Source organism: Salvelinus alpinus, chromosome 33 (assembly GCF_045679555.1).
Source record: "Salvelinus alpinus chromosome 33, SLU_Salpinus.1, whole genome shotgun sequence".
NCBI classification, from domain to species: domain Eukaryota; kingdom Metazoa; phylum Chordata; class Actinopteri; order Salmoniformes; family Salmonidae; genus Salvelinus; species Salvelinus alpinus.
In genome coordinates, this window is record NC_092118.1 from 13961121 (window position 1) to 13987807 (window position 26687).

General features: G+C 39.2%; 2 protein-coding genes and 3 long non-coding RNA genes across 7 annotated transcripts; 2 read left to right on the forward strand and 3 right to left on the reverse strand.

Moving 5' to 3' along the window:
- Positions 1 to 714: 714 nt before the first annotated feature.
- Positions 715 to 5426, reverse strand: LOC139563357 (uncharacterized). Its single transcript, XR_011672541.1, has 2 exons — positions 5324 to 5426; positions 715 to 829 (listed from the first exon to the last, which is right to left on the reverse strand). It is a non-coding gene; the product is annotated as an uncharacterized lncRNA (long non-coding RNA).
- Positions 1555 to 6102, forward strand: LOC139563356 (G1/S-specific cyclin-D1-like). Its single transcript, XM_071382009.1, has 5 exons — positions 1555 to 2155; positions 3543 to 3758; positions 4178 to 4337; positions 5351 to 5499; positions 5641 to 6102. The coding sequence occupies exons 1-5, from the start codon at positions 1958 to 1960 to the stop codon at positions 5794 to 5796; spliced, it is 879 nt and encodes a 292-aa protein (XP_071238110.1). The 5' UTR covers positions 1555 to 1957; the 3' UTR covers positions 5797 to 6102.
- A 6386-nt stretch (positions 6103 to 12488) lies between these two features.
- Positions 12489 to 15086, reverse strand: lto1 (LTO1 maturation factor of ABCE1). 2 transcript variants are annotated; one of them, XM_071382010.1, is made up of 5 exons: positions 14892 to 15086; positions 14672 to 14777; positions 13730 to 13800; positions 13494 to 13611; positions 12489 to 13261 (listed from the first exon to the last, which is right to left on the reverse strand). In XM_071382010.1, exons 1-5 carry the CDS (start codon positions 14942 to 14944, stop codon positions 13184 to 13186), a joined length of 426 nt encoding a protein of 141 aa, XP_071238111.1. In that variant the 5' UTR covers positions 14945 to 15086; the 3' UTR covers positions 12489 to 13183. The 2 variants fall into 2 exon arrangements, with proteins under 2 accessions (XP_071238111.1, XP_071238113.1); XM_071382012.1 differs by having other exon boundaries at positions 12489 to 13233; positions 14892 to 15080.
- Positions 15087 to 20140: 5054 nt separating this feature from the next.
- On the forward strand, positions 20141 to 21856 carry LOC139563359 (uncharacterized). Of its 2 annotated transcripts, XR_011672542.1 has the most exons (5): positions 20279 to 20432; positions 20646 to 20757; positions 20833 to 20951; positions 21168 to 21239; positions 21453 to 21856. It is a non-coding gene; the product is annotated as an uncharacterized lncRNA (long non-coding RNA). The 2 variants fall into 2 exon arrangements; XR_011672543.1 differs by lacking the exon at positions 20646 to 20757 and having other exon boundaries at positions 20141 to 20432.
- Positions 21857 to 22199: 343 nt separating this feature from the next.
- On the reverse strand, positions 22200 to 26243 carry LOC139563077 (uncharacterized). The gene is made up of 2 exons (XR_011672486.1): positions 26083 to 26243; positions 22200 to 25849 (listed from the first exon to the last, which is right to left on the reverse strand). It is a non-coding gene; the product is annotated as an uncharacterized lncRNA (long non-coding RNA).
- Positions 26244 to 26687: the final 444 nt, after the last annotated feature.

The window sequence follows — 26687 nt, forward strand, 5'->3', positions numbered from 1 at the left end:
CAGGGAACAGCATGACTTTTCTCTCAAAACAGTGCAGAGGTGGAAGATGGCTGTGGTAGGAAATCCCCCACTGTAACTTTGCCATACCCTACATTTAGCTGAAGCCCCTGGTCAAAATATGTAGGGATTTTGGCACATGGTTTGCATAATGTTCAAAAAGTATGAAAAAAGTTGAAAAGAGTGCAATAATGTGCAACTTGGGTGATAAGAATAGTAGGCCTTCTTTATAGGCCATATGAGTTAATGATAAAAATCGTTTTTTATTGAAAATAAGTTTTGTTTAAAAACTTGTAAAAGTGAAAGAGTCAAGGTTAAAGAGGCACCCACATTCGTCAACAATAGCAAGTCTTGACAAAAAGAAAACTTATTTTGGTAGTTTTACGGTAGCTATTCAATAACCTGTGGAGAGGAATGTTAAGAATGCGAAAAACTCATATTCCTATTGTAACGACTGTGAGATTAAACGTTATTGCGACTCGAAAAAGTGTGATAAATCAGATTTCGACTATTCACAGCATTGATCCCTTATTTAGATCCTCTTTCACACAACAAAAATATTGATATTCCACTCCCATGACTTGCAACTGTTCTAAAGGTAAAAGAACATACCATTCTGTTCAAACTTGTTTTGTTATTGTTCTAATGTTATATAACACAACGTTCAACATGTTTTTATTTGGCCTACAGCCAATGACATGTTAACCAATCACATGATTATCGATAACTTTAATTTGAATACAACATTTCAACACTCCCATAAGTGCTTGAACGTCTTCTGCCTGGTAACAGCAATTCCTCCTATTGGTTAAGACTCATTTCGGTCTCCTCCCTAGTCAGAGAGAGAGAGAACTTGTGTGAGAGTGTAATATTTACTGTACATTTTTTATTGTTTATTTCACTTTTGTTTATCCATTTCACTTGATTTGGCAATGTAAACATATGTTTCCCATGCCTATAAAGCTCATTGAATGTATTGTAAAGTGAGCTAGTGCACTTTTGTTGTACCGTGTTTAATGACATAAAATTAAACTGAAACCTGAAATCAATATTGTTAACAAGCTACTTTGTCTAAATTAGAGATGTTTATAACGCTATTATTATTAGGTTAGGCTTTAACGTAAACGTCTTTGCACATCGTGTTTTACTCTTGAAATATTAAATAGCCTGCCTTACACAAGGGCTCTGATAGTTGCTTTTTACAGGTTTTGTGATGCATAGGTCTATTGAATATGCCTGCAATCTGAACAAGTATATGAATTGCTGTATAATGATTATGTTAAAGTGACTTAAAAAATACATGTCCCACTGTTAAATGTCTTTGTGTGGTAGAACCTTGCCCATGTGCTCACCTCATGTTCGACTGGGTGACGAGAAGAGAAGCCGGGGCTATTCTCTGAGATGGCTTTTTCTAACAGGAAAGTTTCATGAATGTGTCTATACCGCCCCCTATCAAAATCGAACCATTTCACATTAATCTCTGCATAACCAACGTCTCTATACCGACACTAGCCTTTACATCCCACCTCCCTCAAACCCCCACCACTCAGCGTCCGTTCTCTTCACCCCCTCCTGACTCCCCTCGGCTGTATAGGCTACGCCACCCAGAATACTGGGACATCCCATTTCCATACCTATAGGAGTGGTTCAGCAGCGATTGGAAGGACTTGGAACTTTAGAGGGGTAGTTCTTTAGAGTCATCCTCCTCTCGCTATAGACTCCTTAGCTCGGCTCTCTCAGACTCGCTGTTGCTTTGATCTCCTCCTTAACAACAGTTAACGTCATCGCATAGCCCTCTGAAGGAGAGTTTTGTCTAGAAGCGTGAAGCGTTGGAGCTCTCAGAGGGCTACATTGTAGGAACAGCAAGCAGCATCCACGGAGCCTCACTCACTCCTAACAAGAAGCACATCTTTTGATTATTTATTCAGCCCAGAAAACGCAAGCTACTACCGCAAAAGATATGGAACACCAGCTGCTGTGTTGTGAAGTGGAAACCATCAGAAGGGCTTACCAAGACGCCAACTTACTAAATGACCGAGTTCTACAGACAATGCTCAAAGCAGAGGAAAATTACCTTCCGTCTCCGAATTACTTCAAGTGTGTCCAGAAAGAAATAATACCTAAAATGAGGAAAATTGTGGCTACATGGATGTTAGAGGTGTGTATATTTATGATGTCTAAATGTATTGCTGAAAAGTTTGTCCAAACACTAACCATGCCCTTTGGACGCAATGTATTGTATTGGTCGTTTTATGCTTCGTACATTTTATTCTTCACAAGCATGATCGTTTATATTATGTAAACATACTGACATGTATTAGGCTAATGTTTCATTAGTGTACGGTTGTCCAAGTAGGCTAAAATAGATTTGGCACACGGTTGTAGCCTATTAGGCTATTTCGCAGGTATCGTGTGTGTTCAGTAATTACAACACTTGCAATGTAGCTGCTCGATTATTTTCTTTTGTCGGAGACTTATTTAATGTAATTTTGTATTTAGATGTAATTTCCCCCCCCAAATTAATAGCAATGTACACGTATGCAGTCTTACTCTTGCCAGTATTATGCGCCATCTTTGTTGTCGTATGCGTAGGTTTTTAATATAATTAAAAATATTTAATAATGTCAGCTATGACAGTAACTGAATCAGCAAGTCGAAAAGTATATCTTGGGTATGCATGTGTAATCCTGTCGCATGGATAGCGAAAAATGATTATATAAAACCGTAAAGTTTTGTTTCGGCTTACTAATCAGGCTGCTGTTGCTGCAGTTTATGAAGGTTGCTCTGGAGACATGATCGTTTTCACAAAAAATGTAAATAAGAATGCATTTTAAATGGTCGGTTATGATACTATATCGATTAATCAACATTTACATGTAGTTAGAGATCGAGTCTTATGTCGACATACATTTATTATTAATTTCAGAAATTGTGAGTCAGCACAAGATCTAAATGTCGCACGCTCCACGAGAAAGAGCGTTGACTTGTAAATTCAATTGTTTTCATATGTTTACTATGAAAATTCGACATTTCATTAAGCTATCCGATAAGGTATACCATAAGGATCATTTACATGCTAATTTGACAAACCGGGACAATTTTTACATATTTTTTATTATTTTTTGAAAAGATGACGAACTAGAAATTTAAGGGGAAAGTTGCATTGACGCCACCTTTGTGTCTTTCCAAGAAGCGACTGAAAACAGCCTAAATTCTCAACTATTTCAATTTCCGTTTTAATTAGGCCTAAGCCACTTTCAGCTTTTCGAAATGCATGATTTTATGTTCATTGCATCGGCAGACTATAGCCTACTCTGCGCCACCTGTAGCCTATAATTAGGCCATAGCTATTGTTTTAAGAACAGCCTTAAGGAATAGAAGTATAATTTAAAAAAATGTGTTGCGTTGTCATTACAGTATTTTGTTTTCACTTGTGGACAGGCCTATTTATTGGTATATACAATCGACCTGAATGCACTTATAGGCCTGTATTATAGGCTACTGTAATTTGAGGCTATAGGCTAAATTGCTGTTTTCACTTCTAGGTCTGCGAGGAACAGAAATGCGAGGAGGAGGTTTTTCCCCTGGCTATGAACTACTTGGATAGATTTTTGTCTGTGGAGCTCACAAATAAAACCAGATTACAACTCCTGGGAGCTACTTGTATGTTTTTGGCCTCAAAGATGAAGGAAACGGTCCCTTTAACTGCAGAGAAGTTGTGCATTTACACCGACAACTCCATCCGGCCCAGCGATCTATTGGTAAATGAGCAATGTCAATCTTCTTAATAGACACTCTGTATATGGCTGTAGTTATAATCCATTTAATATCGGCCAGACAATTGTAGTGAGCATTTCCGTTTTCCATAATATAGGCCTATGGTTAGCCTACTACAATGCATCCAGTTTGTAGGCCTATAGGCATACTACTTGTCTTTGTTTCTCTTTGACTGGATCTAAATCATTATTGCATCATTTTTGTTGTGTTAATTTTACAGAACGTTTGGTTTCTTAAACATTTAAAAATGTAGCCTAAAGCGGTTAGGCCAGTGTAGCGCAATGACATGACGAGGGCGACATCTCCCTCTAGTGGATAACGTAAAATGTAGAACAAATTATGTGAAGCCACTTGTGAAGTTCGATTGTCTCATTGCGCACGTCTGTCTTTTTTGTTGTTGTAGCAAATGGAACTACTGACTCTAAACAAGTTGAAATGGGATCTAGCATCAGTAACACCTCACGATTTCATAGACCATTTCCTCTCCAAGCTACCAGTCCATCAGAACACGAAGCAGATTCTGCGCAAGCATGCCCAGACATTCGTGGCTCTCTGTGCAACAGGTAGGCCCACATATGAACCACCAGTTTCCTGTCAATGCTCCATAACCACTTTTTCAAGGACCAATGGTTAATATATGTGTTAGATTTTGTCTGCATTTTTTTCTCCACTTGCCAGGATAACTCTTCCTCCTTGAAGGACCCAGGTGGCCAATGGTCAATGTAAATGGTTGGGGGTGTGGGCTCTGGTGCAGGAATGTTTGAGTGTACAAGGCCTAACATGTTTTATGGAGGGTGTCTCAGTCACTGTGTAGTGTGGACAAGTAGAGGAGATACTGGAATGGAGTCAGTGATCTCTTTTTCTCCAGATCAGTTTTATGTGATTATGGGTTTGCTTCTCACATTGCTTTGTTGTTTCTCCCCAAAGTCAGGGTTTGCTCAATAGATTTTGAATCTGTTGTCACTGGGGTATGTTTTAGGGCTATTGTGGAAATGAAAAGGTTGTGCTGTTGATGCATTTATTTGTGAAAATATATCTACTGCATGCATGGCAGTCAGTTGGGGGATGGACACTGTCCACTCTAGATTCATGGTCACCTTTCATGCACTTGGAGTAGGAAGTGGGGTGCTAACCTCTTTAGAGGAGATCAGCTCAGTGGGGATTAAAACTATCATTTATGAGGGAAATGGGTAGGAAGGAGAGTGGTATTTCCTTCTTGGAAAAAGTTTTAAGTGGTGTACCCATTGAATGCGTGTGCTGGAAGTTCTTTTGTACCTGTTCTATTTTGTCCATGAGCTAGATTTATTGTTTTTGGAAGTGTGTGCATGCGCACCGGTGTCCTGTCAGTGGCTGGTCATGAAATAATGCACATTCAGGATATTGTGAGTGGAAAGGAGCAACAGGATATCCATTGTCCCCTACATCATTATGCCACAGCCTAGAATGGCCTCCCTCACATAACCTCCACATTAATCCTATTGAAAGCTCAGGTGTACTATTTAGTCAATGATCTGTTTCAGATGTTTTGCTTTACGACATAAGTACTTACTGTCTCTTTCTTTTGTCTTCCCTGTAGATGTCAAATTCATCGCCAACCCTCCCTCCATGATCGCAGCGGGCAGTGTGGCAGCAGCGGTCCAGGGGCTGTACCTAAAGAGCAAAGACGGTGCACTGTCATCTCAGAACCTAACCAACTTTCTGTCCCAAGTCATCAGGAGTGACCCGGTACGTCAAACACAGCTCCCCAGGCCTTTACATTGCACCACACATATGCTTGCATTGACTATTTGTCACAAACCCTTTTGCTACTATTGTCTTTCAGATATTTTGCTTCATTATGCTGACAGTATCTCTCTCTCCTCACAGGACTGCCTGAGGTCGTGTCAGGAACAGATTGAGTCTCTGCTTGAGTCTAGTCTGAGACAGGCACAGCAACACAATGTCTCCACAGAAACAAAAAGGGTAGATGAGGATGTGGACCTGTCCTGCACCCCTACAGACGTGAGGGACATTAACATTTGAGTAGCATCCTCCGCATTTTTTGGGAAATATCTTTGAGGCTCTGGCCTTACTAAGAGGCCATCTGGGAAAAGAGGACACCAGCGCACCCTTGAGTCGTCACCCTCTGAACACCCTCTGGCAAATGCTTTTGTGCCACACCTGTTACGGTGCCCCGGCCTGTATGGCCTTACCAGTGACGTGTGGCCGCCCTCAGCCAGGGCTGTCAAGAAAGGACTGAACACCTCACTTTTCTGAGACCACCAGTCATATTCCCTCTCACTCTCCCATCCTGTCCTGCTCAAGACCTAGACAAGGATGATAGCAAAACGAATTCTTATGGAAGATACACAACTATATGGATGAAACAAAAACATTATAGTTTATGTGCAAGATTAAGCCACAGAAATATACATTGTTACCACCCGATGTTGAACTAGGATTTTTAAATACCATAGACTGACTTTACATGCTTACTTAAAACATTCAAAATAACAAGTAGGTATTTTTAGTCTCTTTGTCTAGGTTTTTATTTGAAGTATAAATTCATTTATAAAAGAGAAGGGGCATTTTTGTTCTCCAATAGATAGGCATTTTGCTTGCTATCAAAGCTCCCCCCCCCCCCCCCCCCCTTTTTTTTTTTTTTTTTTTTTGCATCTAGGCATCTGTATCCCTGCTCACTTTATTATATTGTCTAGACTTCTAAAAAAAATTTGAGCCCGTAGTTTTGGCCTCTTCTCTTTTTAACTGGGTTGTATAACTCAACAGTATACTTTTAGTATATATTGCTCTGTTTTTATTGTTTAGATGATTGTGGGTTGCTGGTGCTGAGGTTTGGCAAATAAGTTCATTCATTCAATATAAGAACATTTACTTTATATTCAATTAGGAGTAAATTGAATGAACCCGCATTGTTTGGCTGTTGATTTGTGACTTATTTTGTCCTCATTGCCACATATGTACATATTTCAACAGCTAACTATGACATGACAAACTAAAATCTAGCATTAATTGCAAACCTTTACCATGCAATCCACAGTTGAATTTTTTTGTGGTTATATCTTACCTTCTAATACCATTCCATTTTTAAACGCACTTTTAGTCAGTTTTTTTCTGACTCGTAAAAAAAAATCTAATTGAAAAAATGGAATGGAGCAGGTCTCTTTTAACTATGGTGTTATGTGTGTTACAAGTCAACGCAGCCCAGCAGCGATCCTGTGTGCCCTTGATGTAGAAGGGTATCATTTTGGAGATTATGCCACGATTCTTACAGGAGGGGTCTACAGTGAGACGAGCGTTGTGTGTGGCATGTTTCAGCATCCTGTATTCCATCTCTTGAACGGCATCCAGAGCATTTGAAACACTAAAATATCAAACTTGAAAGCTAAAACAAAGATTTAGGCTGTTTATTATTGCATATTTTCCTATTGGAGCCAGTACAGAGTAGAAACAGGATGCCAAAGTTTGTCTCTATGTAACATTTTGTACACAACTATTTACCATAGTGCTTAACACATGCCTGCCCTCCAAATCATGTATGACAGTGTTTTTTCAATGCAAGACTGAAAGAAAACACCATAGTTAAAATGCTGTTTAGAATATGTAGTTGAGGGGATAAAAATACAAAAAAAATTGTTTTGGTATAGAGATGATTTTGCACAAACCTGAAGACTTAGGCTATGTTTTTGTGGCTTGCCTAAGATAAGAGAGAAGGGTAACGTTGAAAAGTGGGAGTGGGGAAAAAGGGAGGCAAAAAGGGTGACAGCAAGTTTTTGTTGACTTGCTGAATTAAGGTGTTTGACTGTACATTGAGAAAAAGATGAGAAAACAGGATAACGGAAGAGCACACTCCTTTTGAGCTGCTATGGAGGAATTCCCAGCAAAGTGTAAAAGAAAATGAAAAACAACAAGAAAAAAACAATGCTTTTTCTCCTATTGTTTGCTGCTATTTAAAAAAAAACATACATATAAATGTCAATATACTGCCATGTAATTGGTCTTTAATTTTCTATGAGAAAATTGTTGACATCTTTGTTTTTGTAGTTATGTCATCAGTTTTTACTTTATGATTTCAGTGCTATTCCAAAAACAGGAAAAATGAGACAACATGGTTTTTTATCAACAATACCTCATTACAGTCAAGATTTATCTTTCATCTATTTTTACTTTTTTTACTAGTTTGTTCAGTGGCTGATAGTCCTGTTTAAACTGCTAATGGTAATGCATTGATCATTATCCAAATGGGTCCTGATGTGAGCAAGTAACCCGGATTGTATAACTCTTGAGTGTTAAGCTGTCTCATTGAAAGAGTCTTTATCCCCTTTAGGCTCCTGAAGGCCCTCCTATTTTATATTTATAAAACATTTTCTCGAGTTAAAGCCCGTAATGAGTTTTTGAGTTTGTTAAATACCAAGCCATAGAATTAATTTCAAATCATCATGCCGTTATTCCACACAGTTCAGTTCATGCTATTCTAGATATCTTGTCCTCCAAGAAGCATAGCATATTTATGTCAACTGCACAATAAATGGTAAATAGATTTAAATCTTGTAACACTGCAGTTTTTTTCTAAACTGAACCGCTACTGGTACATTGAAGCCAAAATAATGGGCTACTGATATTGTTGGCACACTTCCATTTGACCCAGACATCCTTCAGAGTTAATGAGTGTGAGAGCCAACAGTGGTTCACTTAGCCATAGACATGATGCTGCTATATGTTCTGGTTGTAGATGTGAGGTAGGCCTAGTATTTGACAAATGATGTTGCTGCAAGCTGCTCAAATTTCTACTAGCTAACACAGGACCCAGGATGGAGATATTGTTTTTCTGTCTAGTGTAAGGAATACTTGTTACCTCAAATGGAGAAAAAAAAATACATGTTGATGCCCCTGTGATCAACTAAAGATGACATTACATATTTGTCATATTGAAAAAGTGCTGTTAGTAAAAATAAATACAAACTTTGTCCAAACAGTAACAGAATGTGCTACAGTGACCCCCCACCCTCCCCCCAAAAAGCTAAATGGTCAGCATTTTAACCATTGCTTCTATTGTTAATGATGGTCGGGGAGGTCGCAGCTCTTACTGAACTGTTGTTTCAGGATCTGTGTTCATTGCAATGGGTCAAAGGTCATCTGGGGTACAAGTAAATAAAGCAAAGATTCTGAAATGTCTGCTTTATGTCTGTTTTGTGTAACAGTTGCTGGTCTTAAATGCACAACCGTTTACTTGCAGATCCATTCTATAAACATGATGAATATCAAACTAAACCAGAATTAAGTGGATTAAATACATCCTGTTTTGTCTTTTCTTGATGGGAAAACAAAAAAAATTCATGTTGTCTTTTACAATGTCACATGATACATATTTCTCTTTAAAACAAAGTTATTGTATTCCATACATACATAATCACACCTCAGTTATGATCAGTAATCATCCATTTTGAATAGGAAGTTATAGATTACTGACAGTGACTGAATCGTTTTCCAAAAAAGCAACATTGATATTAAGGACATTTTCCAAAATCTAAAGTTGAAATGCTTTGTGGGACTAATGATTACCCATGCTATTGGTCAAAGCATGAGCATGTGACAGCGCTCATTGATTTATTATGCAAGGAATTCCTTTGATCAGGGTTTTCTGTAAAGAAAAAGGTGTGAAATCCTAATCCTTTCCCACAGCCCTGCAATCGTGAGCTGGACAAACAGTGGATAAAGGGTTTCAGCACATAAGACAATGCGGCACCAAATTCCTGCTGGCACATAGACATCTCTCGCTCTCTCTGAACATCATGCCACAAAATTCATTTTATAGCATTTGTAAACTAAAGGATTAATTAAACTGCAGCCATAATGCTCACTATTTAACAAGCACCAAAACAACTATCATAAAATGCCTAATCTAACCCTGGGTTATAACTGTTTTACTAATGATTTATTAACACTAGTCCTAGCTTTAACCTGTTGATTATATTGTAAACGTTTTACATCCATATCAGATCAGCTCTTTTGCCAATTATCAGCACTGCATTTTATCACTGGGGAAATTTTCATACACATCACTGCATTTTGTATGGGCTGGGAGTCCCTGACTACAAGAAGGGTCCAGCACTGGCTACTTTTTGTATAGAAAGTTGTTCTTCAGACACTCCGCAACAACCTCAGCTCACGTATTAACTGGAGGTCCAGCCATTTTCAGACCCGCTCTCTGGACTGGCTTGTTCTGGAGGTCCCGCGGGTACCCTTCAGGCCACCTTGAAATTAGACTTGCTTGTCTCCATTGGACAGTTTAGATTGAGTTTAAGGGAGGTGATATGTGAGAGTTGTGATTGTTTTGATTAATCTTGTAATATTTATTGTATTGATATTATTTATTGTATGTTCATGTTTTGTATTTATTAAGGATCCCCATTAGCTTCTAGCTTTTCCTGGGGTCCAGCAACATTAAGGCAGTTATATACAATTTTAAATATTACATTTCAATAACACTTCTCACATGTTCACAGGGCTCCCTTGCGAATGAGACCCTGGTTTCATTGATGACCCACCTTATATAAATATAAGTAATTTACAGATAGCCAGGGGCACACTCCAACACTCAGACATAATTTGCAAGCGAAGCATTTGTGTTTAGTGAGTCTGACAGATCACAGGCAGTAGGGAAGACTAGGAATGTTATCTTGATACGTGTGTGAATTGGACCATTTTCCTATCAAAATCTAATGAGGACTTTTGGGTGTCAGGGAAAATGTATGGAGTAAAAAGTACATTATTTTCATTAGGAATGTAGTGAAATAAAAGTAAAAATATAAATAGTAAAGATACCCCCAGAAAACTACTTAAGTAGTTCTTTAAAGTATTTTTACTTAAGTGTAAAAGCAACTGATTGTTGGGTACTGTAGGTCACAATAAAATGTCAAATGCTTTCAAATGGGCCAGAGTAAAGAAAAGATGGTACCCACTGGTCTAAGGCCCTGGGCATTTGTGAAGGAACTCTGGAGTATTTCACGTAAACCTGTGGGTATCTGAGGTTCGCATAAATACGGTGTCCTCAACCTCTGACATCTTAGCACTTGCGTTTTCAGAGGAAGGATCAACATTGCGCCCCAAGTGTCATCAAAGGGTACAGGGATGGACTCGTCAGGACATGCTATCTCAGTGTGGTATCCTTTCAACATTTTTACCCATGTCTGTAGCTGTGATGCAGTGCAGACCTTCATAACTGAGAATTAGGCATTTCTCACTCATGCCATGAGCAGCTTGTGAAATCATGCATCAAGGTCTTTTAAAGTTATGAAATCGCCTGACTTCCACCGTGATACATATCAACATTAAAATATTAAATTGAGTAGCTGATTCTGGGTGCCAAGATTAATCGTAACTGAATGTTCAAAAAACAAAAGCATGAAAATATATACTGGCATTCTTCAGACATACTGCATTAATGGGCTAGAAAGCTGTTAAAACTGAGCTCAGATAGCCTATAGCCATCTGCCTCCAGGACTGGAATGGGGGGGGGGGGTGCATATGAGGCACCAAGGCAGGGGAAAACTCTATGCCACCATTTAGTTTGGGGCTTTTTCCCTCGAAGTGCCTGGCGGTTGCATTTGTCACGTCTTCTTTTCATGTCACCACTCGCCACCTGCTCCAGAAATTCCAGAACATTCTCTAAACCCTCCAGTGCCCCCATATCCCTCTCTGCCTCCTCCCTTTCCTTGGCCCCATCCACTCTGCTTGCCCAACACAAGGAATCAAAGAAACAGTGCTGCTACAGCTTTCATTCACTGGCATACCCCCTCTCTCCCTCTGTTCTTTTTTTTGCATTGGACTCAAACACACACAAGTAACTACGAATCAGGTCAGACCGCACAAAGATGAGCAGTGCACTGGCCGTTCCTTCTTCCCTCCAGCTCATTTGGGATTTATCTGTCCCCCTCAGAAGGTGCCTCGGGGCAGTGTTCACCTGCTGCTGCACAGTGCATCAACCAGCTGCCACTGGCCCCCACCTCCCCATCTGGTTTTGTCTATCTGAATTTTTATCCGTACAGCGAATAGAAAGAGGGGGACCATGAACAAAAACAAGTGCTCCGCAGCCCCTGCCATCACTGGTGCCCCTTGATACCATTGTTACAGCCAGAGGCCAATCCCACACATGACTCAGGAGAAGGGGCCGAACATTAACTGACTGCTGACCACCAGTGAAATGAGGCTGAAAGGCCCAGTGGTGGAATTTCATGGGGATGGAGTTGGTTAAACAAAACCAACAGACAGTGATTGCTTTGTGCCTCTGGCAGGTGAATCAACCCTCCTGTCATACTGTATATAAAGTAATTTTACAAAAAAAGTGGCTTAGAAACACATACCACCTCAGTTTGTATTGCATAGTAAAGAATTGTGGTTTTGATCACTTATTTCATATAATGTTGAGTTTAATTAATGCCTGTAAACTAATACACCATAGCTGATGGAGGAGATCCATCTCCATACTCTTCCACATTATCTCAGCCTGAGGAGCTCACTAAAACATGGGTGTGATATTTTTCATTGACCACATGGTGGGGATGTTGAAGTTTATGGCTATCCATATGACTTCCTACTACTTGATCATTTCAACCACTGAAATTATGTATCTCCTTGTGACCATTTATGTTTTAGCAAGTGTGAATAGAAAAGGAAACATGTATTGGAATATGCTAACATACATACTTCACAAGTACTTGAAATAAATAGCTTTTTATTATTATTACACATCAACCAGTAGTTTAAGCAATCACTCATTCTCAACCAGGTCACTCAAAATTGACCTACACGATTGGACAAAGTGTTAATTGGGGTTCTCTATAGAACTTTTAGGGGTGTATATATATATATATATGAAGCAAGCGATATATTCCTTATTGGTTCCATTTGGAACCTTTTTTCCCCCCAAAGTGTAGATAAAAAAAATATAAATCCACTCATTTATCTAAAATCATTAGAATTACAAAATAATTGATGCAACTCAGCTCTCTCTTACCACCCAGACAAAGCACTAAACACCAAGGACTATAGAACACCAGTTAGGCCTATGTAGCACTTCCAGTTCACTTTGTGTTCTCAGTGGCACTCCATATTTCAAAACTAGACTGATGCCCCACCAATTGCTTTCCTAACCTTTGTCATTCGAAAACACCAATTCTTCATAGTACCAACTGATAGCATACTTTATGCTCCACCATTAAAAGTCAGTTAACTACACTACAGACCAATTCAGGACATCCTGTTTACATAAGGGGAGGCCCACCAGCAGGTTCCCCCTCCTCAACTGTTCTCCTATCTTGTCTTCAAAGCCACAATGCTTCACAGGAAAGGTTGCATTCAAGGAACTCCCTTCAGATCCTCAAGCCGTGGGCTTTAGAGTTGCCAGTTCCCTTCAGAAAGATATTCCTCCAGACCCTCCAGACTTCACATAATCACTGAAGTCTGTTGGCACATTTAACAGAGAGCAGACCTAAAGGTGAAAGAAATTAAGAGGAGCTAAAGACCAGTACCTAGTTTTTCAGTAGACATTCGTTTAGACATCAAAATAAGAGCATGAAAAACACTGCTAATCAGTGGTCAGTTTAGGTCATGGATAATCTAAAGGCCATGAACCTTTACAATGAAAAACGTTTGAGTCAACCATGTTTGTTTCTAAGAGCATATTCACACAATTGACTTGTGGTTGAGTGAGATAGTCCTACCTGTCTAAACTTGGCCCGAACCTTCTCCATGTCTTCCTGTAGATATTCATATTGAGGTTCTTCATGGGGGAACTTCTGAATCAACCCAAGAAGAGATTCCAAAACTTTCAGCCTTTTTCTGAAACATAAAATAGACAAACTGAAGATCATATTATTTGCATGAAAGTCAACAGAAACAAGTGACCAATGATTAGATGAGCTATAGGCATTTTATTACTGCAGATGAGAGGTCAAACCTGGCTTTCACGTCTGTGTTGTTTTGAAGAAGGCATTTCCAAGTGATTCCAAATCCATAATAGAAGGAAACCTATAAAAAGAGTGTAGTTTAGAAAGTTATCTGTAGTTGGGGAGAAATTTGTTGTAAAACACAAATCACACTTATTTAACGAAGCTGTTTTCACAAACCAGTAAGCCTATACATGTAATGTGTGTGTAACAAAATCATATGTATGACTTCAGCTGAGTAACAAATCAGCTGCTGTAACAACACTGGGTTGCCATGCCTGCCCTGGGGTTTTGACTAGCTATTAAAAAGTGCCTAGTCAGCCTCCTGAGTGGTGCAGTGGTCTAAGGCACATTTGTTTGTTTCTAATAGCTTATTCACACAAATGACTTGTGGTTTGAGTGAGATAGTCCTACCCGTCTAAACTTGTCCCGATCCTTCTCGATGTCTTCCACATTTTTGCGCATCAAGTTCAAATCATCCTAAGTGATTTTGTTGAGCTTCACAATTCATTTTAGATACTTTTGGATGATTTGAACATGATGTGCGAAAAATAACTCAGTCACATGACGAATGGGATTTGTGACAAATGCTAAAACGTTAGCACGTGGAAACAGTAACGTTAACAGCGAAACTAAACCAAAGCATGGATTGCTGTCATACCGTGTCCATAGACTGCTTACTACAGGGTAAGGAAACTAATATGTAATTTTGTAATTTGGGTAAACTATCCCCTTAATAGCTAGTTTTGACTAGATGGTTTACAGCTTGTCAGAATTGACTTTTTGTAGCATGTTAAAACTTACGCAGTAGGTTATGATAATTAACGTAGCATGTTAGGATAATTCGGTTAAGGTTAGGAAAATCATTAGGTTTCGCTCAAATGCAACAACAAAAAATATCACCTTTTGACGTCAATTTAGACATGACCCTGGATAAGTGATGCTCAACTTGCCTCCATTGAAAGCTTGGCACCATGTGATGCCCCATGTTTCCGACCATCAATCATTCCTTGTCGCGTGCCTTCATCGAACCCCTCGCGGTACCCCTCTACATGGAACCTGAAATCATATAAAACTCATACGGTAATCACGGAACATTGCTACAACTCTAGCTAACTATAAACAGAAAAGCGACATGCTAAATAAGCTAGAGCAAGGCAGTATTTAGCCTACCTATCGTCCGCCATGAGAATACAGTCAAATAAATCTTCACTTTTGTGGGCCATTTTCGAAGAGTTTTAAAAGAGTATCGCCTATTACACATATTACTTGGCTATCTAGCCTAGCCAACAGCCCTCGCTTCCGCAAACATCAGTTTGTGGCTACAGCATTGCTTTAGACAGCCCAACAGTTAGTTCGCGCATCACTGCCATCTACTGTGTTGGAGTTTATTGTACTTCGATGAGGTACAACGGCGGTTGGCATCCAATGTTAATGGGGCATTACCGCCACCAGCTGGACGGGGTATTAAATAAAACGAAAACATATATTCCGAAAAGGGGTAAAACGATATCATACAAAATATCTAAAAAACAAAGCCATCATACTTCTTCAACCACAGTCCACTCCAAAATACATCCCTACACAGGCTCAGGGGCCTGTGATAGAGCTACGTTCACCGACAGGAACGTTCAGCGGCATTCAAAATGATTACAATTTTCTTAGACTTCTTCTCCGCTTGTGCTGTACAGTTTATGACCATTGCAATAAATAATACAAAGTCCACCTTTTTAACATGCAGCATTTCACTATCTCTCGGTTGGTGAAAAACCTTCACTAGTATTGGTGGCTCTACTACCATTGCTTCTACCACGCCACTCGTTCCTTCCCATTTTCTCACCGCCTCCAGATAGGTGACACGCTGGACACTCCATTCTCCTTCACCTTCTCCTTCAACAGGGCACTCCAAGAATTCAGGTGCATGTACACATCCACAGGTGCAGCATTTTCCTTCATTTGGCATACAATATTCTTCTCTTCTGCATGCACTTGACACATGACCAAATCTTTTACATGTATGACACTGAAGGGGCTTGTGCACAGAAGCTCTTACAGGGTATCTCATGAAAGCTAATTTTGTATGTGAAGGGAGAGACTCAGTAGCATGGATGAAGTGAACTTATTTTCTCCGTCCACCATACAAGTCAATCGACTTGCACAAACCACTCCATCAATGTATTCAGTTATATCCTCTGCCTTTATTTTGCACCTTCTTGCGCCACCCCAGAAATAACCCCCTTGAAAGGCGCCCTGCTACGAAAATCCATGCAGGAAACATTCCACTCAGATATCATTTTGAGTCTTAACACACGCTTCTTCTGCTCCACAGACACACAAAACATCTAAATAAGACCACTTTCTTCCAACACATTCCAGATTTTCCTGGAAACGTTAAACGGATTTCCCAAGTAGCATTCATCCAAAACCCTGACTCCGATAAAAACGAGTCTAGTGGTTTCCTATTTTCCAACATAGCTTTACTTCTTTTGTTTCCCTTTTTCTTCGCCACTGTAACCCACTCAATCTTCACTCGACTCACTGGCAGTTTCAAACAAAACCTCAGTTTCCTCCATTTTCAGTCAACCCAATCTAATCCAATCAATCTGGAGTTTGTTGGAGCCGAGGTTCCAGTTATAAGCAGTAAAGAGATGCTAGTGCTGAAAATAAACATTACATTTAGCGCTACATTGTCATATCTCGCAATGAACATGATGACTTACACCATGGACAGTGCCACGTAATAACAGCCGATGAATGCATCTCAATGAGTGTAGTGCTCTAGCAGCACCCAGTGCAAGCAGTGGTGTAAAGTACTAAGTTAAAATACTTTAAAGGATTACTTAAGTAGTGTTTTGGGGTATCTGTACTTTACTATTTCTATTTTTGTCAACTTTTACTTCTACCTCACTACATTCCTAAAGAAAATAATGTACTTTTTACTCCATTCATTTTCCCTGACACCCAAAAGTACTCGTTACATTTTGAATGCTTAGCAGGACAGGAAAATGGTCCAATTCACACACTTATCAAGAGAACATCCCTGGTCATCCCTACTGCCTCTGATCTGACAGACTCATTAAACACAAATTCTTCATTTGTAAATTATGTCTGAGTGTTGGAGTGTGCTATCCATCAATAAAAACAATTGTGCCATCTGGCTTGCTTAATATAAGGAATTTGAAATGATTTATACTTTTACTTTTGATACTTAAGTACATTTCAGCAATTACATTTACTTTTGATGCTTAAGTATACTTAAAACCAAATACTTTTAGACATTTACTCAAGTATTATTGAGTAAATCATTACTTTTACTCAAGAATGACAATTTAGTACTTTTTCCACAACTGAGTGCAAGGAAGGTAAGCATTTTCTTTAACCTAAAAAGGCCTACCAGTTGATGAAAGCTACCGGAAAATACAGAAAACAAACAAATATTTATTTGTATATATGAATGACAAAACACTGATGAAAAAATAACAGGATTAGGATTCGCTTAATTTCTGTCCATGCATGGGTTGAACTATCAGTTATCATACTGGCCTTTTACTTTTACTATGGAGGTATATTTATTGTTATCTTTAGTAGGCTACTGCCCCTCCCTCCCTTCAGGCTATGCACAAACCCTACACCCCAACCCGAGCACTCCATTCTGCCACCTCTGGTCTCTTGGCTGTGGCAGGGCTTGCAAACTATTACGAACTACAAAGGGAAACCCAGCTGCGAGCTGCCCAGTGACGCAAGCCTACCAGATGGGCTAAATGCCTTTTATGCTCGCTTCGAGGCAAGCATCACTGAAGCACGCATGAGAGCACCAGCTGTTCCAGACGGCTGTGTGATCACGCTGTCCGTTGCCGATGTGAGCAAGACCTTTAAACAGGTCAACATTCACAAGGCTGCAGGGCCAGACGGATAACCAGGACATGTACTCAGATCATGCACAGACCAACTGGCAAGTGTCTTCAATTACATTTTCAACCTCTCCCTGACTGAGCAGGTCGAGAGCTTCAAGTTCCTTTGTGTCCACATCACCAACAAACTATCATGGTCCATTCCCCTTCAGGAGACTGAAAGATTTGGCATGGGTCCCCAGGCTCCTTAACAGCTTCTACCCCCAAGCCATAAGACTGCTGAACAATGAATCAAATGGCCCGTATTTGGACATTAGCTAACTCCTCTCCTTATTATGGATGTTATGAAGGAGATGGCTGAGGACCAGGTGGATATTGTGGTGGCTTTAGCTCTGTGTATTCTAGCGGTGGATCTCTCCAGGAGATAACAAGGTGTAGATCCACAGAGTGTTCAAGTGAGCCTCCTGATCAAACAAAGCTTTCAAACTTGCCTTTTTTTCTGCAGTAAGCCAGTTATAAGTGCATATTACTTCTGGGATTTTAGACAGGTTTACACACTTTCTAAATAAATTGTATTGACTATTAGGCATATCTCTGATGTATGTAAGTATTATGTACAACCTAATAGTTACCATTTTATAATCCACAAATTTCAAATTCATAATCACACGTTTTCATATGACTTATGTTATGCAGTCTCCAATCAATATTGTGAATGACCTTGCCAGTGCTATTCGAAGATGGCAAAGCAAAGGCAAAGTTAATAGGGCCACTATGTCTCAACAAAATATAACCGTTTCATTGCTGCTCTATTTATAGTGGTAGCGTACTTACTGTAAGAGCTCTGCTCAGGAGACCCGTGCACCTTGCCGTTCTCGTTGATTAGCAAATGCAATCCGTGTGTGGCCGCATACAGATGGCTGCCCCTGCCCCGAGTCTGGCAGGGGCAGACAAACAACTCCAACAGCAAAACATATGTTAACCATGTATACTGCAAGTGTCATTTTGCTCTTGACTATAGCAAATTCTCTTTTCTGATGCTTTTCTCTGTCTATTATGCCAGACCGTCTCCCTTCTTTCTACCTGTCGCTATTTTCTAGTAAGACAATGTCCCAGCCTTTTTAAAATGTAATGCTTATCAGTACGATCATAACCCTTTTCCCAAAGCCAATTCTGGGAACAACAAAATCCTAGGTGACTGGTTGGCCATGCCACGACCAAGGATTTATAAGATAATTAGGCCTTAAGTTATCAAAGTCAAAACATTGATGATCATAATGTATTATAATAATTGATTATAATGATATGTTTTGTGTAAATATGTATATTCCATTTGATTTATAGCCCTGTGTAATTTATGAGGTCTTGACAAGTTAAAGTGAATTATAGGCTACTGGATTAAATAATAGCCATCCACTCGTCATTATAATATAACAACAACCTTTTTAAATTAGGCTATATTTATTAAATCTGGTTTGCCATTGCTCAATCGGGGGAGCTTTCAGTTATTTCACTAAATGCCAAGGGTACAAATCATGTGTAATTCAAATCAACTCTGGCACAGGAACATATCTGTCCTTGTTGGATTTGGTCAACTAGCACAAATAACAGATTTACCCCTCTGTTATCTTATTTTGACCGAAGGTTTCCGATGCTTAGTGCACACTCGTTGTCAATTGACGAATTCCTACGTGGACCGTGAAATGTAGGCTACATAGAAGTTAAACAGTAATTTAGAGCAAATATCCCCATTCATGAAAATGCAAAGCGCAATATCAGATCAGGTAGTATTAAACTGTGTGGACGGTCGAGATAACGTCTCTCGGTGAGTAGCTTATTCCAGTAGGCCAATATTTGTCCAAATACATGCTGTTTTTTTTTATCAAACTGATGTCTTTAACTTTATTCATAACATTATGGTGTGACCGATTTAACGGGAGCCTTCTTGAAGATTACTGACTAACCCATGGACTAATTAACCAGCTCTGCCTAAAATAAATTGCCTACTTATTCTGTAAACCAGTTTTTTTTCACTCAGTGGTCCATGTCATTATATTCACTAGGTGGCGCACAATACCACATTATCCATTTTAAATTCTAAAGTGTCTTCGTGAGCTTTATGGAGTCTTACAAGGAATTAGTTGGTGAAGTTCGTGCCAACGACATCTTCAAAGGTTACACGTATGCTGGATAGGATATGCCTACTTTTGCGCACTTTTACGCCTTGAATTGGGTGCACTGCGAAGGTGCCGTCCATATTTGCACGGAGGCCAGCTGACTGTCTGTTCAGGGTGATAGTGAGTAGGGTAACCAAGGCTGGATAACAAGATTAGATGGTAGCCTTAACGCTTTTATCACTACATTTAATTGTAGGCATGCTGTTGTTGTGTATTTTACATTTGATCAGTATGCCTTGTCAGTCAGTATCATGCCGATGTGAAATGCATGCGCTAATAGCGTTTCAATCGGTGACGTCACTCGCTTCGATGGGTAACGATGCTTCGTGGGTCTCTGGTTCGCGCGAGGGGACGGACTAAAGTTATACTGTTACACCGATAGTCTCACACAGGCAGGCTCCTGCCCTCTGATCGAATGGCGACAAAAACGTTGTGTTTACTGGGTGGTAAGCCTTGCGAAATGTTTGGTAAATTGCCGCTTAGGCCACCCACTGTGACCCGCTTGTGGGCGTGCTGGCAGCAGGTTCAAAGTGTGTCAAGAATTCAGCATCGCAAGTTCGTATGAAGGTCTGGTTATTAAATGGGTAACGTTAAATAGTTCAATAGTAATAAGCTCTAAAACGCTCTGGTGACAAACTTTGCTGCCCTGTTTCCAATTGTCCACATGGCTGGGAGAACCTACTCAAGTAAGTAAATACATTTCGAAAATGTAAAAAAACAACTATGTGCAGGCTAACTCAAATGAGCTGCTAAATGAGGTCGCTAGCTATCTAGCCAATTTTACATACTGTATAGATAGGTAGCTGGTGATATTTAATTCACTTAGCTAGCTAACTTCATATTAGCTAGCTATCTCGATGTTTTTATCACTGTAAAAAAAACTCCAAATGCATTTGTAGGTTGCTAGCTAACAGCCATGGAGGAGGGTGAAAGGATAGCAGCCCCAACTGTCAAAATGAGTAGGCTATTCTGGATAGGGCTGGTACTTTTGTGTAGTTCCTGTCCCTAGAAGTGAGTACGGAGATAATAGTAAGATAATATTCAGTGTGGTGTAATTTGAGTATAATATAGTCTGTTTCTTGTGAGGTTTTCTGTCCTCAGATAAAGAGAGCTATGAAAGCCTGCCCACAGATGAAGAGGTCCCAATGAAGAGTGTGTTGTGCAGGCTCAGGTGTATCACTGGCGCCTTCCACCTTCAAAGAATAGTAAGACACTTCATTATTTCTATAACTACGGTATATTGTTTGTCCTCGTGTGCCCGTTCATGTTTTTCAGCAGAAAGTACTCTGCAGCCACTTAGTGTGGACACCATGTGAGCCCATACACACAGATTCCTGTTGAACACTCTTTAACTACCATATTTTCTCACTAAGTCTCTCCTTCACTTCATCCCTCTCTCCCCTTCTCCCTAAATCCTCAAGGTTATATCAGCTGTGTTGGTGAACCCCTCCCGCATCTGAACTGGCTACATAGAGGGCACAGCATGATCAGAGGTGAGAGGTCGCTTGGTCAGGTCAACAGGAAATATTATTAAAGAGCTGCTTTACATTGAAATACAGATAGAAATGCAGTAGTCCCAGAGTTAATGATCCAAGGTCAGTTTAGCATTTCACCTCCTGATTTTATGATGACTGACAGTGTTAGAATAAAAACACAAAAGCAAGGCTTAAACATGCTCTCTTTCTCCATCTGTCTCTCGTCTGCAGGTATGTTTTGATGTGAGAGAGGATCCCAACCCCCAGTCCCGTCATCGCCACCTCACCCGCTCTTAAGATAACCTTCGGGCCGACTGGGAGCCCAAGGCTGGTTAGGAGACACCACTAGAGACACTATTATGTAATTGTGATGAACTGAGAGAATATTAGGGTAGCACTGTGATTCATTAATCATATGCTGCCTTCCCTGCTCCTTATGTTCTTACCTCTTTTTTCCTTTGTCTTACACCTCACCACCTCCTCTTTCTTCCTGTTTTTATAATGCACAACATATGTGCATTGAAGTACAGATTGAACTTGTATTTATCATATATTACAGTTATAATATTTATAATGCATGTATTTATAACACATGGATAATTAACTTCTTTCAATAAAGCGTTTCACATTCTCTACTGGTTGAAGTTAAGTCTCATTTGATGAAATATTACACCTATCCTGTGTTTATCAGATCAATGCAGATGAAGGAATTTAGATATTGAGATGAACCGGTTTGAGTATTTACATGATGCAGAGGACATGTAGTGTCCTGTTTTTAAAAATTATATTTCTGTATGTATGAATTACAAATCAGCATTTAACTAGTTAAATCATGTTTCTAGTCTTTTGCATAGTTACAATGTGTAACCACACTGTTGAAGTGTATAATTGTAATACATACATGCAGACACAGCATCATTCAAGGACTGGAATTTGATACTCCTGGTATTGGATATGACTTAAAAATAATCTCAGACATTCACACCTGAACTGCACCTTTATTTGCCAAGGTAGAGTACATGATCAGTGAATATATTAAATGTACAACCTACAATGTGGGGATCTCATGCATGATATTAACTACATGTATATATGACTTGCATCTTTGGCACAAAGTTATTTTATTCTACTCAATCCATTTTTTAAATTATTATTATTATTAAACCTTTATTTAACCAGGAAGGGCTCATTGAGATTTAAAATCTATTTTTCAAGAGTGTCCTGGCCAAGATAGGCAGCACCAAGTCATTACAAAAATTACAGACAAACAATCTAGTAAAAACCATAGAATTCACAAGAGTATAACAAAATCAAAAAGAGCAAATTAAAAATATTGACAGGTCAGGGAATCAGTCTCAAGATCATTCATCAGTGATTTAAAAATATTAATCGGGACAAGTTCTTCCAGTTTAAAAGTATTTTGTAAGGCGTTCCAAGACGATGGCGCAGAGTACATAAAAGCGCTTTTACCAAATTCAGTTCGGACATTTGGAACAGTTACCAGGATAAAGTCCAGCGAACGAAGAGAGTACCCACCACATTTCTGAACAATAAAAATGCCCAAATAAAATGGTAGTAGACCCAAAATGGCTTTGTAAATAAAAGTATACCAGTGACTGAGCCTATGAGTGACTAGAGAAGGCCAGCCAACCCTGGTATACAAAGTGCAGTGTTGTGTAAGGGTTTTGCAGTTTAAAATAAATCTCAAAGTGCCATGGTAAAGGGTGTCAATTGATCTCAAACACTGAGCGGAAGCATTCCTATATAAAATATCCCCATAGTCTAGTAAAGGCATAAATGTATCTGATACTAGCCTCCTTCTGGTTTCAAAAGAAAAACAGGCCGTATTCCTAAAATAAAACCCTAATTTCAGCTTCAATTTTTTTGTAAGTTGTTGAATATGCGATTTAAAAGAGGCCGTCATCAATTAAAATTCCAATATATTTATATGAGGTTACAGTCTCAATCTCAATGCCCTGACAGGTAATAATAGGTGAAAAGTTCAGAGGTCTATTTCTTTCTTTAGAAAACACCATTAGTTTAGTTTTGTCAGTATTGAGGATAAGCTTCAATTGACACAAGGTATGTTGAACGGTATAAAAAGCATTTTGCAAGTTCTGGAAAGCTTTTGTAAGAGACGAGGCACAACAGTGAATAACAGTATCATCAGCATAAAAATGAAGTTGCGCATTTGACATTTTTGTCTAAATGATTTATATAGTGAATAAGAGAGGACCAAGTACAGAGCCTTGGGGCACACCATTAGAGACAGACAATTTAACAGACATGAGCCCATCAAATTGAGTACACTGAGTTCTATCAGACATAGTTAGCAAACCATGCAACTGCATGCTCTGAAAGACCTACACTCGCCAATCTCTGCCTTAGAGAGATCAATAGAAAGTGAGACACAGTGCTGTTTTTTGTCAAGGGCTTCAGTGATATCATTTAAATGGCTGCTGTAATTGTGCTCTGCTTCTTCCTGAAGCCCGATTGATACATTGATAAAATAGAGTTAGTAAATAAAAACTATTTTAGCTGTTCACTCACAAGGGTTTCAAGTATTTTCACCAGGGGTGACAGCTTTGAGATTGGCCTATAATTATTTAAAAGAGTTGGATCTCCCCCTTTTAAAAGTGGTAGGACAAATGCTGATTTCCAGATCTTTGGAATTTCATTACATTCCAGGGTTAGATTGAACAGATATGTAAGTGGTTCAGCTATGAAATCAGCTGCCAGATTTAAAAAGCAGGGATACAAAAGATCAGGACCTGCAGGCTTTCTCTGATCTAAGGATTTTAGGGCTTTATGTACCACCTGCACTGAGAATGGCAAAAAGCTAAAAGTTTGACCAGCTCTCACTGTTTCATCCACACAGGGTTGAGACAGAGGACACTGAATCAAACAGCCTACCAGATGATACAAAGTGCTCATTGAAACAATTCAGTATTTCAGTTTTGTCATATACAACAACAAAGTCCTTCAATACACATGACGGTAATTCATTAACATTACTGTTACCAGACATTGACTTAATAGCCTTACAAAACTTTCTAGGGTCATTCAGGATATCAGTGGTAGCAGACATAAAATATTCAGACTTGGCCTTCCTGAGAAGAAAAGAACACTTGTTTCGTAACTGCCTAAAAATAAGCCAATCAGCATCGGAACATGATTTCCTTGCTTTAGCCCAGGCTAGATTACGTTCGTGAATAATACAAGACAGCTCAGAAGAAAACCATGGATTATCCCGCCCTTTAACCCTGAACCTGCGGAATGGGGCATGTTTGTTTACTATTTGGGAAAAAGCATCATGAAAGACTATCCAGGCAGTTTCCACATCAGGGATAAGCTCAATCTTGCTCCAGTCAAAATAAAACAAATCATGAAGGAAAGCCTGCTCATTAAAACACTTCAAATTTCTCTTACGAATAAAACATGGGTTTGTCTTTGGAACCTTAGTATTTCTAACAGCAACAACAGCACAATGGTCACTTAAATCATTACAAAAAACACCAACCGCAGAATATTTACGTGGAACATTTGTCAATATCAAATCAATTAGGGTAGATTTTTCTGGGCATTTAAGATTTGTGCGAGTGGGTGAGTTAATCAACTTGGTAAGATTCATAGAATTACAAAACATTTTTAAATCATCAGACACCGGCTTTAACCAACACCAGCTGAGATCACCAATCAAGATCATTTCACTGTAAAGAAGTTTAGACATAAGGTTCATCAGAGTAGAAAATGCATCACCGAGAGCAGAGGGGGGTCTATAACAGCCAATCACAGTTATAGAGAGACCCTTTGAAACCTCAAAATTCAAAGCAAGAAATTCCAACTGTTTACAAATAGTTTCAGACTTTGCAACAATTACAGGGAATTTAGTTTTTACATATATCAGTATATATCAGTGCGATAAACATTGTAACCACTTATACAAATATCCTTATCAAAAACAGACTTGCTGAGCCAGGTTTCAAAAAACACAATTACATCAGCATCAGTTGATTTAGCCCAAATCATAACCCCAACAATTTTTGACAACCAAAAAAAATACCAAAACCAGATCTTGATTTAAAATCAAAGGGGGTTTGGAGACATTGCATATCAGGGCCAGGGTTAGGTTGCATAACTAGGCACCTCTGTTTAATAACCTTGCACGGCTTCTCTTTTTTAAGAGACCTACTGCAAGCGAATTCTACAAGTGAGTTTCCAGACAATACAAAACAGTCATTTAAAACCATTAGACTTTGGTAATCCATAGGCTTCATTAATGTCATTCAGACTGCTTTGAAGTTGATACAACTGGCTATGATAGCTCAGGTTCATAGCTAGGTTCTGAACTAATATGTATACCAAATGTTTTATGGTCCATACACACATCAGCTACATAACTAGCTACACATCCATAGGCATACAGGTATTTTTATCCTCCACTGCACAATAAGCAAGAACATAGCTAGCTGCGTTATTTCATCTATCTGCATTGCATGGCAAATATCAGCGAGGCAAGCATACAAAATTGTACATTCAATTTCCAGTAAATGCTTTAGCTAGCTAGATTCTTTATATCAACTGTTTCCCAAGACGACAGACTGGTTTGCTGGTTGTTTCAGGAGTCCCTAAAACATTAAACAAACTGCATTACAATTTCATACTCATGTCTCAACACCCATAAAACTAGCCAGCTAGCTGGCTAATGTTAGCTAGTCAGCAAGCTTGCTAAATTGTGAATTTCGTAAATTTAACTTTATGATAAAAAAAATATGCATAATCGTTTGTCTCCACATTAACTGACATATTCCTGACAACTGTACATTTTTGCATGATTCGTTATAACGTTATAATCACTTACATTTGCTTCCTACCTAGTGTTTCTGTCAGCCATCTTTGCTGAAGAAAGTCTCCAGGCTTGGGTCACGTGGAGTCAAATTCGTCATGGGAACCACTCGATATGATTGGTCATCGTCCAGCGGACACCGCTAGTGATTTGCATAAAGTTGGAAAAAGTTCATATTTTTCACCGCCTCCCACGCCACCTTCGCACCGCCCAAAGGTCCCCCGCCCTCTCCACCTCTCACCGCTTTCTTTCCATTGAAAATGAATGGGAAGCGGTGTTTCACCGAGCAGCACGGTGTGCTAGTGAACACCGGGCAGCTCCTTCTCCACTCACGCGTCATCAGGCAAATTACGTTTATACAGTGTTGGATCCCAAAATAAATGTGTAGTCATAATAACAAATTAAGTCATTGTGCAAGACAAATTGAATTAGTAACATCATACGTTTTGCGAAATCTTAACATTTTTACATTTTGCTAATTCGTTACATTTATGAAATTCGTAACATATCATACGAAAGGGATGATAGACATCCACAAATAATACATACAATATGAAACGTAACATATACTAAATGGTGTATCTTTGATATACGTACAGAATAATATGAAAAGCTCTGAG